Source organism: Nestor notabilis, unplaced genomic scaffold (genome assembly GCF_000696875.1).
Source record: "Nestor notabilis isolate BGI_N333 unplaced genomic scaffold, ASM69687v1 scaffold15888, whole genome shotgun sequence".
NCBI classification, from domain to species: Eukaryota; Metazoa; Chordata; class Aves; order Psittaciformes; family Psittacidae; genus Nestor; species Nestor notabilis.
In genome coordinates, this window is record NW_009938872.1 from 57,382 (window position 1) to 75,635 (window position 18,254).

An 18,254-nucleotide genomic window follows, 5' to 3' on the forward strand; every position below is an offset into this window, starting at 1 on the left:
AGCCAGTTGGAGGGAGGCACAGCCTTCTAAAGTACTAGCTGACAGAAGGTGGCCCTCCAGAATACCCAGGAAGCAAAGTCATCGTGAGGCAAGGAGCAAACAGATAGTTTATACAGATGGGGAAAAGGGGAGGGTGAAAACCAAGTCTCCCAGCAAAACTCTGCAGTCTGCTTTATTACCCAAAAATACTACAGAGTTTCTTCACACCTAGGCTCAGCTCCTCTTCAGCCTGCTGTGACCCATACAACTCTCTATTTGTGTGCAAGGGTGTTAACAGCAAGAGCTCACTCCTGTTTGCATGTTTCAGTTTAGCAAGATTTTTGATTTTTTGCAAAAATAAGCAGGAAAACAGGTTGTCGTGCAGTAAAGTGGTATCTTTAACTGATGAGATTAAATATTTTAATTTAATTTTTGTTTCGGTGTTGTTATTTTGTTTTAACCTACAACAGATTTAATCAGGACTGCAATTGAGAAAACAATGCTTGCTTTCAGCTGTTGCTTAGTTGAGTTCCTTGAAGTAAAAAGCTCTCGTACATTTAACTCATGCAGCTGCCTTTCACTTTAAATATTGATGTTAAGTGCATTTCTTCTGAATCTGAATTAATCTCAACCTGCATAATTGTAGACATGTGGTAACAAAGTGCTAGTCATTAAAGCAGCACAGTGAATATTCCCTGCAGCCTCCAGGACCATCATTTCCCCTGTACCCTTTTGCAACTTAAATTTCTGTTTTGATTCCTTCTTTCCCTCTTGGACACTGTATCTGAATTTCTTGCCTTCAGGTTTCTTGGCCCCTCACAGCCGTGGTGTGTTTGCAGATCTTTCTGTGATATCACGGTGGGTGGGAACTACAGTCATCTTTCCTACATAGTCACTGACCAAACAGTGGCTTATGTCTGTATCATCTGCAGCAGCAGTGTCAAGCCCATTTCTGCCAAAATAAGTGAGCTGTAGCAGTCATTGTTAGTGCTATTAAATTATATTTATTATGACAAAGTAACATGAGCAAGTGTAAGTGAACATTAGGTACTTACACCAAACAAAAATTCTTAATAAATCATGAGGAGGGGTTGGAGCAATACCTACCACTTCTGCTGCTGCCCTAGGAAGCAATGTTCTCTGCTTCTCATCCCCAGTATATCTGAACACTTTTGACTAAGTGGACTTAACCTTAGGACTAAAATTCTGATTTACTTTGAAAATGGTGCTTGAGCTCTAGTGTTATTTAGGCAGTTTCTAAAATTCTCCCCCATTATGTTTCTCTCCAGAAGGTGAGCTACTTTCCTTCAGCTCTGCCAGGCAGCAATTCTTTGACTCTACTAGGTCAAGCAGGAATTAACACATTTGTATTTTCCAAATCTTGTTTGCACTCGTTAGCCATACACACTTTTCAAAGTGGGGGTTTTTTCACTTGTTTCTACCATGTGTTTTATTGCCTTAAGGTAATTTGTTACTAATGCAGATTAATTCTTCAATTAATTTTAGTCTATTAGTTACCTGGCTTCTAAACTTCTGCTCTGCCTTCATCCCCAAAATAGTGTAACAGCTTCACAGTTACAGGGTTTTTTTTATGTTTTCATGTATTTTTCTTATGGTGTAGCTATATTTAATCTGGGAAAAGGTAAGAGTCAGGCTGTGGGGCCATCTGACATAGGTTTTGGTAGCAAAAGAATCCTTTTCTTGCACAAAGGTGCTTCCTGAGAGCAGTGAAGCTACTTATGTGATAAAGTACAAAAACCACGTAAGGATTGCACTGTCTGTCCTGCCTTAATAGGTATTTAATTATAGCAATGAATATTAATTAGTAGGTACTTATTATAGTAGAAGAGGACCAAAGTCAGAGACACAGACATAAACAAGTAGCAATTCTCCTTACCCTCAATGGACATTGTCCTCCTTTGTGCCCAGGCTGAATTATGTTCTTGGTGTCTTTGTGTCTGGTGAAGCGTAACCTTCATGATCCCTTAGTCAGGGGAAACAGCTGCCACTTATATCATCATGAAAGACCTGGTATTGAATCCCTATTATGTGAGCTGCTTTGGCTGGGTTTTTGTTTGTTTGGGGTTTTTTTTCTGTTTGTTTGTTTTGGTTGGTTTGGTTTTGCTGTTACAAATGTGAAATTCCTGTCAAATTTACTGGAAGCACTAATCTGTTTCAAAGGAACCATAACTGATTGATGTTTTCATTTGCAAGTTAGGCAAATAATTGGTGATGATTGCTGAGTTTTGCTTTGAGATTTGGGTTCAATTAAACGTGACATTTGCAAAATCCATCACATACAGCCAGGGGAACCAAAGCAAGAAAGAAAAAAATACACTCAGGTGCTTTAAGAATTCAGGGTTTCTCCTGCAAAGTACAGCAATGCCATCTCTAAGTGGTGCAAATATTCCATCAAAAAAGGTGATTCAACTCAAGCTAAAAAGATGGGGAGTAGCATGTTGAACCCATTTGCCTTGCACCATAGTCCATGCCGAACACCTGAGAATAGCCATACTCATTCAGGCTAAGGGTCCCTTCAGCCAAAATCTCATCTCCAGCATTTGCCGTAAAACAGGTGCTGGAGGAAACAGCATGTGTGACACTTCTTCCGAAACATACCAAAACTTGATCCCAAGTGTCAGTGTAAGCAGTTTGTAACAACACTTTTGAACAAAAGAGTCATGTTGGTCCTTCATATTCTGCACAATCTAGACCCCCTGTGCCATTCTTTTTCTGAAGTACAGCTAGCTGGACCATTTCTTTTCCTTAAGTTTTCAGTTGTGTTGGAAATAGAAGGCGGGTGTGGTATGTATCAGCTGTGCAACCCACCTCAACTCTCATTTGATTTACCATTTTGTTGTTACTCCACAGTTTGAGATGCTGACAGGATCATTACCTTTCCAGGGAAAAGACAGAAAGGAGACGATGGCACTCATTCTCAAGTGAGTACAAAAACTGCTTTAATTCCTCTAACTACGAGTTAACTATGCCCTCTAGGCAGCCAATCGGTCCTAAGTATATGAAGGGTAGAGAATAATAATGTGCATAATGCATTTTTCAAAGCCGTATAAGGCATGAATTTGGTACAGCGCACACAGCTGATGCCTGCATGTGGCTCTAAAATTGCCTTCAGAACAAATAGTAGGAAGTGAATTACTGAGAAGGTCTTACCAAAGAATCGTATCTTTCTGTAACAACATCATTATCCGCAAGTGGGAACAGTCAGATTTCTGCAGGACATCTTATGTTTTGTTGTTGCCAAGTTTCACATCTTTTCCTTTGCAAATTTCCCATTCATTTCATGTTAAGTGCAGGCATAAGTATTTAAAGCTTAACTTTGCTCAATATTACTTTTTTTTTCTCTGTAGCAGTAAATCACCAAGGGAAAACTTCTATTCTCTTTTACTAGTGTGTGGTTTAGTATAATTATTTTCATGAAGTTTTCTTCTTTTAAATTCCTCTTGATGCCCAAATTTATTCCAGCAAGCTAAAAAAAATCTATAGGAAAATGACCTACTTATGTTGCAAAAGGTATTATGAGATTCATTAGATCTACCTCTGGTGAAGCCAGTATTAAAACCTTCTTTAACTTCAAGCAAGGTCAGGTCCTCACTCTCTACTGCATTATGCTTAGGTAGCCTTTGGACACCAGATTCATGTGTCTGCCCATCTCTCTGCTATAATTCCACTCTTTAAACCACAGTGGGATGGAAAAAATCTTTGAAAAATCTATTTTCTTTTCAAGTGTTGTGTTCTTTCAGAGCCAAGCTGGGAATGCCGCAGTTCTTGAGCATAGAAGCCCAGAGCCTGCTGCGAGCCCTCTTCAAAAGGAACCCCTCCAACAGATTAGGTACGCACATGCATTAGCTTGGGACATTTGTTACGTATGCTCTGCCTTGTCAGGCTGTGATTGTTTCTCTTGGTGCATCTTCCCTGATAGTTATTTTCTTCATTATGCATCATTCTGCATTCCTTCCCAGAGCACAGTGAACCTTGAGCTTAGTAAGGAAATTCACAAAGAGCACAGGCAAACCATTGGAATCTAAAACATTCTATTAGCTTATATTCTACTTTTTTGGTGAAGACTGAGAGGAAACCACCAGCATTTATGAAAGTTTAAGATAACTGCTGTGAATGATAATATAAAGAACTGAGAAACAGGTATCTTTCAAAACCTGTATAATTTAGCTGAAAATCTGAGGTGGGGAGCAAAAGGCAGTCTCTCCCATTCTCAAATATGCTTTGATCCTGTCTCGTTCCATTTGCTGGGAACATTTTCATAGGCTTTCTACTTTGCTATGTTAAATGTGTTATCTTCTTTCTTACTAATGTGCTTTCACTGTTTGTTAATAATCCTACTTAAATTGCGATAAACTAGAAATATGTATTGGATCATGTACCTTATGCCATCTGTACCTTTGTTTGGGAGTTTTATTAAGAAATCAACTGCATTTGGTGAGGTCATGGACAATATCAGCTGCATGATTTTCATTGCAAATTTGTTCTTCAGTTTTTACGTAGAAAAATTAATACAGTCATATCAAGTGAATCATATGAACGTGATAGCACTGTATTATTTTTCATTTAAAAAATATATCTACTTCTGTAAAAAAATTTGGAGGTTTCTTTTTTCCCCACAGGTCTCATATTCTGCATTTGGGGTGAACAAGGCAAGAATTTGTTTCTGAAGGAAAGGGATAAACTTTTCCTTCATACCTCTGTATGATTTTTTTTGTGACCTTAAGAGCAGGAATTGACTTTAGGAGCAGGAATTTAAACTTGCAACTCCATAATCTGTATCACAGTGAGAGAGCTGATGGGTCATATTTAAATATGTGGATTACTGTCATTGCCATCTATAGGAGTTTTGTCAGCTAATAAATGACTTGTCTTTCAGAGAATGGCATAGGCTGGTTAGAGACTCATGAAGAGCAATTTGCTGTTCTATTTTGCAACTGTTTATACTTGTAAGATTATTTCAGATTGGAGACATAAAGTTAGAAGCAAAAAGCTGAATTGGGAAATGACTTATTCTGAGATGGTGAAAGAGAGGTTTTTACATTTCCTTCTTGCAGTACCCACACTCACTTCTCAGGCGCTGGAGGTGGTGCTGCTGAAGGTCTGATGCATGGTGCTTTTGGTCCTCTGTGTAGCAGTCGCAGCATTAGCAGCCAGACAGGCAGCATAGTGCGAGATGCTTGACTGCCCACTTCCATCACCATCTGCATGAGCAATGGGTCCTGCAGCTACTGACAGGCACACCTGGGTGTGCACACACATGTGAAGGATGGACACAGCTCTGTGCCCTTGAGCTTCTGCCCTTGCTTCAGGTGGTGCAGTGTATGGGCTGCTCCACCCCTCTGCTTTATACTGAACACCATTTTAGTGAATGGGTGATGTTTTAGGAGAACGGATGTTTCCTGCCTGGCTGCAGCAACTAAGCTGGAAACCCTGCCTTACACAGTGGTCAGACACAGTTTTCCAAGAGAGGCTGGCTCCTGTGCACAAGGACAGTATGGAGCAGGCTGCTTCTTGCTGCAACTGCTGGGGACAGCTACTTGCTCAACAGAGGGACCAGGGGACAATCGAACCTCCTTCAGGGCTGGGCAGGCATGCGGAGCCAGTCCTTCAGCACACTGCTGCAGCCCCTCTCCTCCTAGGGCAATGCTCATGCAGCCCACAGAAGTAATGCCCTCCCATAGGTTTTACCTCTTGAGCTAAATGGTAGCTCTTGTAGTCTGATACACTGTACAGATGATAGTGGAAAACCAGATTTTCTCCGCAGGTTTCAATTGTTCTCAAGCTATTTGATTGCCATTAGAGAAAAGTAGAGTCTTGGGATTTCTAGGTTTAATCTATGTTCTGAAAAATAAGATACTACAGCAAATATATACTTTTTCCCACTCCCTCCCTCTGTTCCTTTCAGCTGTTTCCTCCCTGTCTTTGTCTCTTGGTTTGTTTCTTGTTTGGGTTTTTTGTTGTTTGGGTTTTTTATTATTATTCTCGTTTTGTGGCTTCCCACAAGCTGCTATCCATCCATAATGGGGCTCCAGTAAAGTCAGTGGAAGTTTCTGGATACCAATCCTTAAACAAAAAGCTTCTCACAAAAATAAGCAAAGTTGCTTAATTTTAGCCATGACTGTTCTAGCCCCCACACTGTCTCCCCTTAAATGGAGAATTGCTGAGGGTCAAGGTTTTAAACCTGAGGTTTATTGAAATACTGGGAAGTCTGGGAGAAATTAAGAGATTATTCAGAACACAAACGTCCAAGGAAATAAAATCTAAAAAGCTAATCAAAAAATAGATCTTAACATTTCAGGACTAGTGGTGGAAAGCTTCTGAAGGCTCTCTCTGTTTAACTGGGAATCAGCATGAAGGATAATGAAAACAAACTTGCTGGTAATGAAAAAAAGCAATGCGTAAGTGGCTAGCCTAAATACTGAGCAGAAGTCAGTAGAAAAAAAGGACTGCTTCGACTTTGTGGATTTTAACTTTTTCTGGGAAAGGAATAATAGTCTGAGGTTAAAATAAAAGTAGGCTTAGACATCCTGTTTTGAAAAATCTTTGGAAAATTAATGAAGCGTGCGAAAATAAATGAAGCGTATTATGGATCAAATGCTTGTTTTCAGCCACTGTTTCAGAAGTTTGCAAATCTGGAAAGTGTATTTAGTTCCAAAATGCTTTTAACGTTGGCAAGAGGAAAGATCTTGAGCTTCAAAAATCGTTTTATTCTGATTTCCATCTTGCTTCTTGCCGTTTGATTTTGATATCTTAGCAAACAGAAGTAAAGATTTTTTGCTTTGAAACTTGCTTTTGATGCTCTGGATTTTAGTGGAAAAAATGTTAGAGTTGAACGAAGATATTCAGACAAGACAGAGAAGGAATTTAGTAATCCGGTTTACCTGATTCTATTTTTAGGTCTGGTGCCTATATAAATGATTTAGAACAAATTTTTAAAGACTGAGAAGTCCTCCTTCCTTTAGCATCCCTTGCTATGGGCACTGTCTGTTCTTTTCTGAACCTATACACTCTGCTGTACAAATAATCTGCATAGCACTACTTTGGTACTATTGCTCTGATTAAGTACAACAGATTTCAGATTATCAATAAGCTTAATTTTAAATACTTAAAGAAACTAACTGGAATACCCAGGCAAGCAAGGAGTAAGCATCTCAGAAAGGAAATTGCGTGATGAAGGCATTAGTTCATTACATTGCCAGGAACTTAAGCAAGGGACTAATTCTTGCTTGCTCTAAGGCCTGGATCTGCTCAGGTAAGTGAATGAATGTAAAGAGCATTTCAGGAACTCCCTATGCTGCTGAGTACTGTAAAGATTCCAGAGACCTAATATTTGAGAAGCTTGGCCAAGAAAGTATAGAGTAAAAGCCAAAGAAATAGTTATTATTTCCTTAATCCTTAATCTTAGAGAAGATACGTTTTGCTTTGGCACATAGAAAATATTATTTTTTGGTTTTGTAAGATGATGAGTTTTAAAAAACAAGCGTCACCTTCATCAGAGTGACTGTACATCTTTCTTGTAAGCCTTAGGAATGCATTTCAAAAAATCTAGCCCATTAAAAAGATTCTGAGGCTGTGGAGAAAAAAAAGTTATTATCTGAAACTAAAAATCTGGAAATGCTTTCTGCTCATTTTGAATATTGAAATAATCAATTTTCAAATTTCATAGGTCTTCCTTTTTTCCATTGATATATTTCAATATATTTCCCCTTCAATATATTTCAATATATGTCACATTGTCCATAATGATTCAACAGTCAAAACCAATTACAAATAAAACGTTCTACTATTACTGCTTGTAGACACTGTTGTTACAGGCATAAAACGATCTTAGATAATCAAGTTCTCTCTTATTAGCGTGAGGCTGCTTTTGTATAATTCTTTGCAGTCTATAGTGTGTTTAAACTGACAGTTTGTTCTGAAAGCATTATTTATCTTCTTGGACCCTTGTGGGACTGGATAGCGCATATGAATATTTGCAGGCAGTAGGTTCAATTGTGCTTATTATTCTTTACAGATAGGTTTGATTATTAAACTGAAGTTACAGAAAAATCCAACTAGAGACCTAGAGGACAATGACAGGTTTGTGGTCATGCAGTGTGCCATCATGTGTGGCACTTCAGCAGTTTGCTAAATGCCCATATCTATATAAGAAATGTCCATCCTCATGAAACAGGGCTTTCCAGTTGCAACTTCTCCAGTGCTTCTCTTCTCTCCATGAAAGCACATCTCTTTCCACTACCACTTTAGATTTGCAGATGGTAGGTGAATGGCTGAAGCATGCTAAGCAAATCCAGGTCTCTTAGCAATCATGCCTAACCTCTCCCATGGACATCTGCAGCAGGGCTAGGGTTGCCCCTCAGGGCTCCCAGAGCTGTCTGTGAACACACCCTGGACCACCTCCCTGCTCCAGTTGAGGAGTGAACCCAGCCACATGCTGCTGCCTACGGACACAGCACACAGCCCAAGAGGGACCCATGGGCTCATGGCAAGGAAGATCAGGGAGTAAGACCTGCAGGAAATGCTGAACCTTCTCCATGGTATAAAATTGGTTGCTGGGAATTCAAAGTTTTTTACTCTGCAAAATTAGGCTATTACCATGCTAAATCTCATACACTAAGCTAACCAGAGATGTAGTCAAGCCCTGGCACTCTGAACAGTGTATTCCTTCTATGCCAAAGGTCTGAGTGATCCTAAGTGGGAAATGCCAATTTTTCAAAGACGTGCCTGTCAACTGCATGCTGCATTCCTTACTGCACACTGCAATCCCCCACAAAGAGAAGTAGCTATGGGTGGGATTTTTCCTGAGTCCTGATTTCTGTGGTTTTGTAGAAAAAAGAACAACAGCAGCCAAAAGTGTACCTTTCAAAGAGAGAGTCTGAAAAAGGCAGGTCATTCCCATCACACAGTGATGTATCCATAAGCCTACAAAAGAAGGGAAAGGGAAACAGTGGGAAAGGGATAGAGCAGAGCAGATTTAATGCCTTAGCAGTTATCCTTAGTCTAGGGAATGCTACCAGTAGCTTACAGTGTCTGTGGCATTTACTCCAATCCTTCAAAATCAGCTTGGCACTTGTTCTTTGCTACATAAGGATGAAACCCATCTACTGCACATTACAAAGTTTTCAGTCACCACCACCGAACACAGACATTTTTCACAGATATTTCTGCCCTGAGGAGTTGCTTAATGTAATTCTCCTTAGAGGAATTGTGTCAGTTTCGTGTTTCTGTTGGCATTGTTAAATCAGAATGAATCTGCCAGGGGAATCTAGTGCAGACTTCAGACTGTGCATTATAAAAATATGCCAGAGAAGACATAGAACAAGTTTTATTACTATCTAAGTCTTAGTATTTTCTTGTTCAGTACCCATGGGCCATAAACAGCTGCCTAAGGAAGAGTAAGACCAGGGTAAGCGTATGTTTTAAGTTCAAGCAGGGGGTTTCCTGAACCTCTTGTGGTTTGTCAATGAATTCCACATTACACAACTGTCTGCTGCCTGAGGAAACATCTCCAAGTTGTTCTGAACCTGATTCCTGATAGCATCATAAAATGACCTATTGTAAACCTTCTCAGTCATCTCTTTTCAGGTTGCTAAGTCCTGGCCTACTCAGTCATTCTTTTCTGTTACTTCTGTGATTTTTTTATTTTCCAGACGTTGATAAGTATACCCTTTTATAGCTGAGGGTGTCAGCTACATTCTGTACTCAAGTTGCAGGTGTACAACAGACTTTGATAGTAACAATGTAATAAGTTCTCTCTTTTGTTATCTCTTCTCCTTCTAAAATATGATTTCATGTTATGTTTGCCTGGAACTGTCTGTCTGTCGTAACCCAAAAACCTCACTCCTCAGTGGGACTGATCACTTTCAAGCATATGATTTTGTATGGCAGGCTAGGATTGTTTATCCTCATGTGCGTCACTTATATTTGTCTATACTGGAGGATTACCAGGATGGGGAAGTAATCAGAAGAACATTCCTCTTCTGTTATTATCCAGCAGGCCTGACAGACAATCCTGCATGTTATGTTCACAAAGTGTTTGCTTTTTGTATCCATTCATCAGTGACTGTTAAGCAGCGCATTTTGGCAATCAGTAATGTCTTGTACACAAAGGGAGCAGATGTCACATTTTACAAAAGCTTGAGTTGACAAAACCTTTCTAAAGCTGCTTGTAATGTTGATCTTCAGGAAGCACTAATACTGCATATAAGAAGCTGAGTCCTCTGAGGTGCTGAGTGGCTTTTGCAAGGTGCTTATGAATCCCAAATCTTTTTAGGAATCAAGGATGCTCAGCATTCTTGTGAAGAAGTGCTGGGTACCTTTCAGGAACTGATTCCAAAAGTGCAATGCGAAGCTTTTGCTTCCAGATGTTATTTCTCCTACTGGAAAATGAAAGGTGATGTTAGTAAAATCAAATCAACCCAAAAAATGACATGCTACATCATCTCTGACAGTAGTTTAATTACTACTGAGCGCTTGTTGGTTTTTGAGATGACACTGAAGCAAGTAAATTGAGGTAAAGGAATTAAAAAAGCAATCATCAGTGAAGACATTAAGGCAAAAGTAATTGAAGGAATTAGATTCGTTACCAGAATTCACAAGTTTCCCTAAATTTCCTATAGTAGTATAATAGAAATTTAACAGTGTGTTGATTCTGGTACTCTTACATATTTGAAGATGGTATTTGAAAAGGGGAAACCTAAAACTCTGACTTGCCTCAAATCATTGGAGCCTTTTGGTATTTTGAGGCTGAATTTTTTGTAGTGCAGCTTTCTCTGCCCATGGAGTATGGGTAATTAGACAAGAATTGAAAGTCAGTGTGGACAGAAGAACTGACACCAGTGGCAGGGAACACCAGTATCCTTGCCATAGTATCGGGACACCTTGGGGCCTCTCGTGGCTTTGCTGGTGTGTGTGCTCTGCTGCAACTGAAATCCCATGTCTCATCTGAAGCCTCAGGAGAGCAGCTATTCAGCCTTGGCACTGGCCTCAATTGGAGAAAAGTAACAAACCCTCAGCCATCAGATTTTCATTAATGAAGTGCTCTTGTCTGTATTTATGGTAGTTTATACTGTTATGGCAGTTGCACTGTTCAGAGTTTCTTGACTAGAAGAAATGTTTACATGGTGACTTCACCAGAAGAAAAGAGGGGATGGGGAGGAAGACTGGAGACTTCCTTCTAAGCATGACTTCATTTCAATTCTTTCATTCTCTTGTCAGGTGCTGGATTCGATGGAGTGGAAGAAATTAAACGTCACCCTTTCTTTGTTACTATAGACTGGAATGTAAGTGGAGAAACATTTTATTCATTTTTTTTACTATTTTTCATTGATACTTTTTTTAAGACAAAATGCTTAGGAAAAAAGGTTACATGAACTTTTAACACAGAGAACCTGGGAGTTAGAGCCTTTTAAGTGGGTGTTTATGTCTCTTGCATACATATTTGGCAGGCTTGCAGTTGGACTTAATGATCTTGAATGTCTTTTCCAATCTAAATGAATCTATGATTCTATATATACATTCATTCACATACCCACAAATGAAAGAAATAGAAAGCTGCTTTCAGCGTTGCCAGTTTTTTCTAACTGCTTGTCTCTGTTTTATCTGATGGTCTGGCTTATCATGGTACTACCTGAGGCTATTTGCAGTGTTCTGCAGAATAATTTCCACATTCAGTTCTAATAAACATGATGCATTGATTGCGGGAGCTGGACTGGAGTGAAAATGAGCAGCTTTAAATGAAAGAAATCATGTAATATTTCAATTGCAAAAGAAAACTGATACAAAGGACTGATCTTGAGAGACATACTCAAGGGAGAAGCAGTCTGATGCTCTAGATCACTCCATGTTTCTGCTTTTATGTTCCTTATTGAAATACTTGTCTCTTCTCACTGAGTCAGGCAAGCTGAACTAAAGGCTAGGTTTATTCTTTCTGATATCAGGGACCTCCTGGAATCCTTTTCTTTCTTGGAATTATTTAGAGCAGCCCCAGGTCTGCTCTTACATGTCTACCAATGGTAGCTCCAAGGAGCTTCAAGACCTCCAGGCTAACCCTTTTCCCCAAACATACCATGGTCTACTGGTATTGTCTGTGTATCTGTAGAACTGGTACAGCAGGCTGTACAGCAAGTTGCACTGCTTTATGCTGGGGGGATCATAAATCTTCCAACTGGATAGGTTTGTCACTTTTGGCCTAAGTGACCAAATTACAGGATCTGGCCCTTCCCCTATACTGCAATGAGGGCTGCAGAAAAGCACAACGAAGATGGATTTTTCAGAATAGTGATTTAATATCACTGAGTATACAAGTCAACCAGCCAGAACAGGAAACAGCAATTCCTCCTTTACAAGTGGTTGATGTTTTATTGAAGTGAGTCATTAATTTAACATCAGCACTCAAAACTGGAACAGCAAACATTTGATCAAATGTAACATGGTTCAGATAAGACATGTCGGACATGATTAACAGAACGGTAAACAAGGATTTATTTTATTGCTACCAACTACAGCTCATGAAGCTGGTGGTAGAGATTAGCTAAGCATTAGGTTTAGACTTGCAGCACATAAAACCTTCTCACATTTTCAGCATCATATTTGTTCAGATCAATTTATTTTTAGACAAACCTGGAAGCAAACACTTTGTTCTTGATCTGGACATCTGCGAATGCATCAGAGCTCCTGTTTGCCACATCCTTTAGAATTTTCTAGTTTAATTTTATCTGACCTGTGTTATAGTATTGTTATGTCTCTTTAATATTTGATCTGAATACACTCGTGAATGCTGGTGTAACAGGTCACACTGATGCAGGTCTCACTATAAAACAGCATGAATGTATGTGACAGAGCCATTCTCAAACCGCTGCCCAGGGCTTCAGAGTAAAGCCAATTCCTCTGTGAAAGAACATTTTGTGGTGCCCAGGTGGACTTTGAAAGGCCCACAGAATCATTCATTTGGGCAAAACTCATGAATCTAATTTGAATTGCATGCTGAAGAGTTGGCATGACTCAAGCATGTTAAGAGATGATCAGTGAAAGTGGATTTTAAGATTTTCCTTTATGATCCAACTGACTTTTAGTCCCATTACATATTTCTGGGTTTTTGATTCTATTTCTTCTTCTGCTTCTTACTAATCATGATATTCTGTCTAAAGACTTTACATTTATTAAAAGATCAAGTGAAAAGAAAAAACAGAGAAACCTGAAGAGTAGGGTTCTTTATGATTATGATTAATAATAGTAGTAGTAGTAGTATTTTCTATATTCCTCTGATATCTCCACAGTCCTCAGCTTTGCAATCAAAATCCAGGTCAGGTGCATACATCTTAACATAATAAGGAGCACTGGAGCAGTAAGAGGATTTCTGCTTCTTCTGTGTTTGCTAGGAGAGCAGCTCAGTAACTCATCATGAAGAAATGAGGCTCTGCATCTTGGAAAGGTTTTCAGCAAAGTCAGTTCTGCACTGTGAGACTCCTTAAGACAACATTCTCTCATTATGATTGGTGATGGTTTCAAGCTCAGTTCTTTAGGGAAAAATTTCATGCCTGTCCTGTGGAAATTGTGCAGTCCTCCATCATTTGAAAAAGATTTTATGGACGGATAGGTATTCTTGAACATGATTTAGAGCTAGAGAGAAAGGTGGATTTAATTGCCCTTTGATGTGTTATCTAGCCCTCTTGAGTTTGCTGTAAAATGGAGCTGTAAATATCCATTTTAATCCAACATAATTAGTGCTCACTGCACTCTCTTGGAGACAGACGGATCATTACTATACAGATCAGCTATCATCTTTGTAATGTATTTTTTTGTTTAATCCTAATTTTACTATCGCTCATAGAGATCTTGGGAGGCTTATCTAGTTAGAGCAGTGGCACTGTATGCATTTCAGAGCAATGTGAGCCAGCCTGGCCCTGAGCTGAAGCCAGGACTTTGCTTTAGAATGATCGTGCAACCAACTGTTAATGTGCTCTCCATGGACAGAAACAGAGCAGGGTCAGAGAAAAAAAATGGGTCAGGCACAGATGTTCGGTGCTGATCTCTGTACAGCTGCAGGAAAAGAGTCGCTGATGCCCTCATTTTGTTCTCCTATCACATATATAGAATCTCTCACATCAGTTTGCAGGCAGTCAGCAAACAACATTTTTGAGGCAGGACATGAATGCTGATTTATTTTACACTTGGGTAATATAAAGACCTGAGAGCAAGAGGCAAGCTCTGTTGCAGAGCTTCTATACTACCTTGGCAGCTTTGATAGACAGCACTGCTGCAACTGACTGCATAGAAACTTTCAACAGCTGTAGTAAAATGATCTTCCATCAAGAGCCCCTTTATCATGAAGGGTCAGAATGGGTTAGTGTCTTCTAGAAACCCAATGTGAAATGGGTGATTTTTCCTACAACAGTGACATGATAACCAGGAACAAACTACCAAGTTGCTTTATCTAATCTTAAAAAAAGATTCCAAACAGAAATGAGTGAGCTGCTTCCTTCCAAGCCGTCTGTGAAGTCTAGATATTGCAGCGATGAAGTCATTCCGATCACAGACAGAAATTTATAAATCAGACCTTCATTTCAGAGTCCTGTCAGAACTGTTCCCTTGAGTTTGGGACTGAAGTTTGGTTATTGTCTCTATTGCTGGAGTTTACCTGTTGGAGCAGTCATTTCCCACTTGTTTTGCATCCTTTACTGCCTTCAAACAGGTGCAAACAGATAGTGTCTGGTTTGAATGAAGGCAGCAAACAGTGGAAACAACATACGCAGTGTATAAAAGCCCCCTGATATGATGCTGCGGATGCTCCTACCAGGCACAACTGCGCTGACAATGTACAACCACTGCATGCAGAGGCAATGGGTACAATCCTGAAAAACATGAGTGTGGCCGGACAACAACTGTCCTCCTCCTGTCCTTTCCCAGATGCTGTTCCTGTGTTCCACAGTGCCATTCTTCAGCACAAATCTCCACCCATCCTAGGTTTAACTTCTGATGTATAAGTAGCACTAAATGAACTGTGAAAAAACTGACAGAGATTTTGTGCCCAAACTGAAATTGTGGCATAAGCAAATATCTGTAAGAGTCTCAGTTTTACAGCCACTGTTACCCACTAACATAATTCTAAATTCCCACTTCCCAGGCTGAAAAATAGATAAAGGTTTCTGCAAATATCAGTCTTACTGCTCTAAGGCATTTAATAGGCACTGTGACTCAAATTCAATAGATTCTTTGTTAAATGAATGGACTGTCTTTCATGATTAAGGCTGAGATTTACAGGAAGAAGATTAGATGTCCAGCTTCTTCTGAGTTTTACCTGCTTACTACCCTTCACCTCCTCTTCTTCCTAAGACAAGCAAACTCAAACTGAGTTGATCTCAGATAATTTCAGTCGCTGGCTCTGAGAAAGTCTTGTCTGATTTTTTATTACCATTTCTTCTTTCCAAGTCATGCATTGAAAATTAAGAATGAAATCCTTTTTTGAAGTTGGAGGAGTGGGCTATAAACAGTAGTTTTTGTTTAGATGACAGGCTGAATTGGAACTATAGCAAATGACGTGCTAGAAAATCAACAGTCAGATACAGCTGAGGGAAGGAGTGGGAAGAATATGGGTTCAAGTTCAATTTCCTTCAATATTAATCTGAGATCAAACTAAACTGAAAACATCAATTATTTAATTGCAGATTTTACCAACAGCAAAACAAGTGATCCCAAGGTTTGAATTCTGCCAGCTTTTCTGTCGTTTGCAGGGAATAACATTGAATTGTTAATCTAGGAGAGGACAAGCATTTTAGAAGGTAGTTCATCCTTTTGTCTGTGTATTGGATTTTCCATGACAGGTATATGTATCAAGGGAGTTTATTCTCACACTACAAGTGCGTCACTGTGGAGGGTAGCATCTTTCTGTTTCTAGAAGGTGTTGGAGAAGTAATTCAATTCTTAATCAAAGAAACTCAGTTCAGGAAAAGACTAAATAGTTTTTAATTAAATTAAACAATTTTCCTTTTCTTTTTATCTGCCAGACACATACATGCACAGGGCATTTACATCTCTGAGCTTTTTTAGAAGTGCATTTTTTAAAAGATGCCAGAAAAGTAACTGCTTGTAAATAGCAAGAGACAGATGCATGTCGCAGCATTTTGTTACTAGCCTCCCAGGTGTATTACTTGAGCCCCAGCTGAAGAGGTGTTCAGATGGAGATCAGACTGCGGATCTGGCAACATACATTAAGAAAGGGTCATTGGGACCTGGGGGGGAAATCAGTTATGCCGAAAAAAGAAGGGGTTTGTCCCAAATCAGAAAGGAAATTGATAGAAGCTCAAACTACTATAGAACTGTGTTCTAGTTAATTTATAGGTACTTATTAATCTGAAGGAACTGATTGTTAAAGTCTCAGAAGGATGTGATGGGTTAATAAGTAGACAGAAGCATGCATATGTATCCAGGTGTGAATATCTAAATCAGTACTTTCACACCTTGGAGTTCATCCCCCTCATTCTGTGGATTATCCACTCACTCCACACAGCCTCTGGAGCCATCAGCCATATGTGATGCACAGTGATTTCTGATACTTGTCAGTCACCTTCTTCTGTGATAAGTCAATGCTGTGGCCAGATTAAAAGTATGGGTATGGGATGTGGAGGTTAATCTTTACTGGGAAAGAGAGAGAATTTACATTCTTAATAAAACATTAAGAGAAAAGGAATGCATTTCTCCTTTATGGATGTGGAAGCAATGTGGAATTAAAGAAAGATCTTCAGCTTCTTATACCCATGCAAAATAACACAAATACAATGATCTAAAACACCCAACCTGAAATTTAAATGCTCCAGTTAACATCAACATATCTAAAGTCTCTTTTGAATGTCTAGTAAGATGCCCTAAAATAATAATTTGGATATGAAAGCTGAGATTTAAGTTAGGACAGCTGGGACCCTGTTCCCATTCAAATAGGTGGTGGAACTACCAGTGACTTCTGCATATAGAGCCAGGATTACCATGACTTGAGATGTACATAATTGTTTAAACTTTAGCAGAAGTTATGTGACAGTCTGATAGAAATGGTCAAAGACAAGATTTGATTGATTTGGTTTCTATTGGAAGAGATCAAGGTGGTCCATCAGCCTCAAATAATTTGGGACCATGGTACAAGATAATACGTTAATACATTTCACCTATAGAAATATTCTTCGATGATCCAGAAGGTTCTCATATCCTCCGCAAGACTTGTTCCCTGTGTGTGCAGAAGACAACAGCTGTGATTCTTGTTTTCTCGTATGAGCTTGTGACACATCGTGTTTTGCAGTCTACAGGATGCAGGGTTTTAAAGGCAGAGTATTCTGCCTGCAGCAAATCTTCATGTTTAACTGTGTTGGGCTGCCCTGTGGTTTAGTGTGCTTCAGTGAATTGGCTTTGATTGTAGTGCTTCACTCAGAAAACTGGAGCCAGTGTGATATGGGAAAGCCCATAGAGGACATTGCTCTGCTTGTTCTTGTTCCTCAAAGATGTAATTTTTGCTAATTTAAATTAGTAAAAATTAATCTTTATTAATTTAATACTTACCATATTCAAGAGCTTGGGGAAGAGGAGGAAGAAGTATGTTTTAGTCAGTTTACCTTTTGCTGTTCCTAGTTGCCTAGTCAGAAACACCAGAAATAATTTTTATCACAAGTGGAAAAGGAAATGGAAAAGGGAGTCATATAGGTTGCACTCAGAAGAGGTGCCTTTCCGTCACACAAGCAACTTCTTTGTTTCCATCACCTCCCAGCAAGCAAATTTGTGATTACACATCTTTAGGTGGCCTGTGACTCATGATGAATCTTAAATCCCTCCCTAGTAGAGGAGGATGTGGGTTAGGGATTCAAAATACTAATGTAGCTCCAACAGCACTTAAGAAACTACAGATGGGGATAGGAATTAAGATGCCAAAAAGAATATGGTTATGATAATCAAAAGAGAGTGCAGTTCCCGAATGATGTACAACTCTAAAACATTTTCCAATTTTTGGACCTCACAGGATGAGGGGTGCATTTAATTCAAGGAGGAAGCATGTGCATGTTACCATATTGCTTTCTGCAGCAGAAGCACTGCAGTTGTGAATTAAGACAAATAAAGGGAAGCTGGAAGCAAACAGCTTTCTGAAGGTGAAATCCTAGCAACAGAAAAACCTTCAGTAGGTGCTGAGTTCTCTTTTAAAGTTCTGTTCCGACAGAAAAAGATATATGTTAATTACTAGGTTGATACTTTTCAGTTGATGAGTGACACTTCCTGCT

At 39.3% G+C, this 18,254-nt stretch overlaps 1 protein-coding gene across 1 annotated transcript in view; it reads left to right on the plus strand.

Annotated features, from left to right (window-relative positions):
• The window catches only part of RPS6KA2 (ribosomal protein S6 kinase, 90kDa, polypeptide 2), a 91,515-nt gene that overhangs the window by 42,045 nt on the left and 31,216 nt on the right, over window positions 1-18,254 (plus strand). The window contains exons 9-11 of the mRNA XM_010019577.1: window positions 2,851-2,921; window positions 3,741-3,829; window positions 11,218-11,282. Coding sequence (XP_010017879.1) covers window positions 2,851-2,921; window positions 3,741-3,829; window positions 11,218-11,282 — 225 coding nt within the window. The remainder of the gene's footprint in view (window positions 1-2,850; window positions 2,922-3,740; window positions 3,830-11,217; window positions 11,283-18,254) is intronic.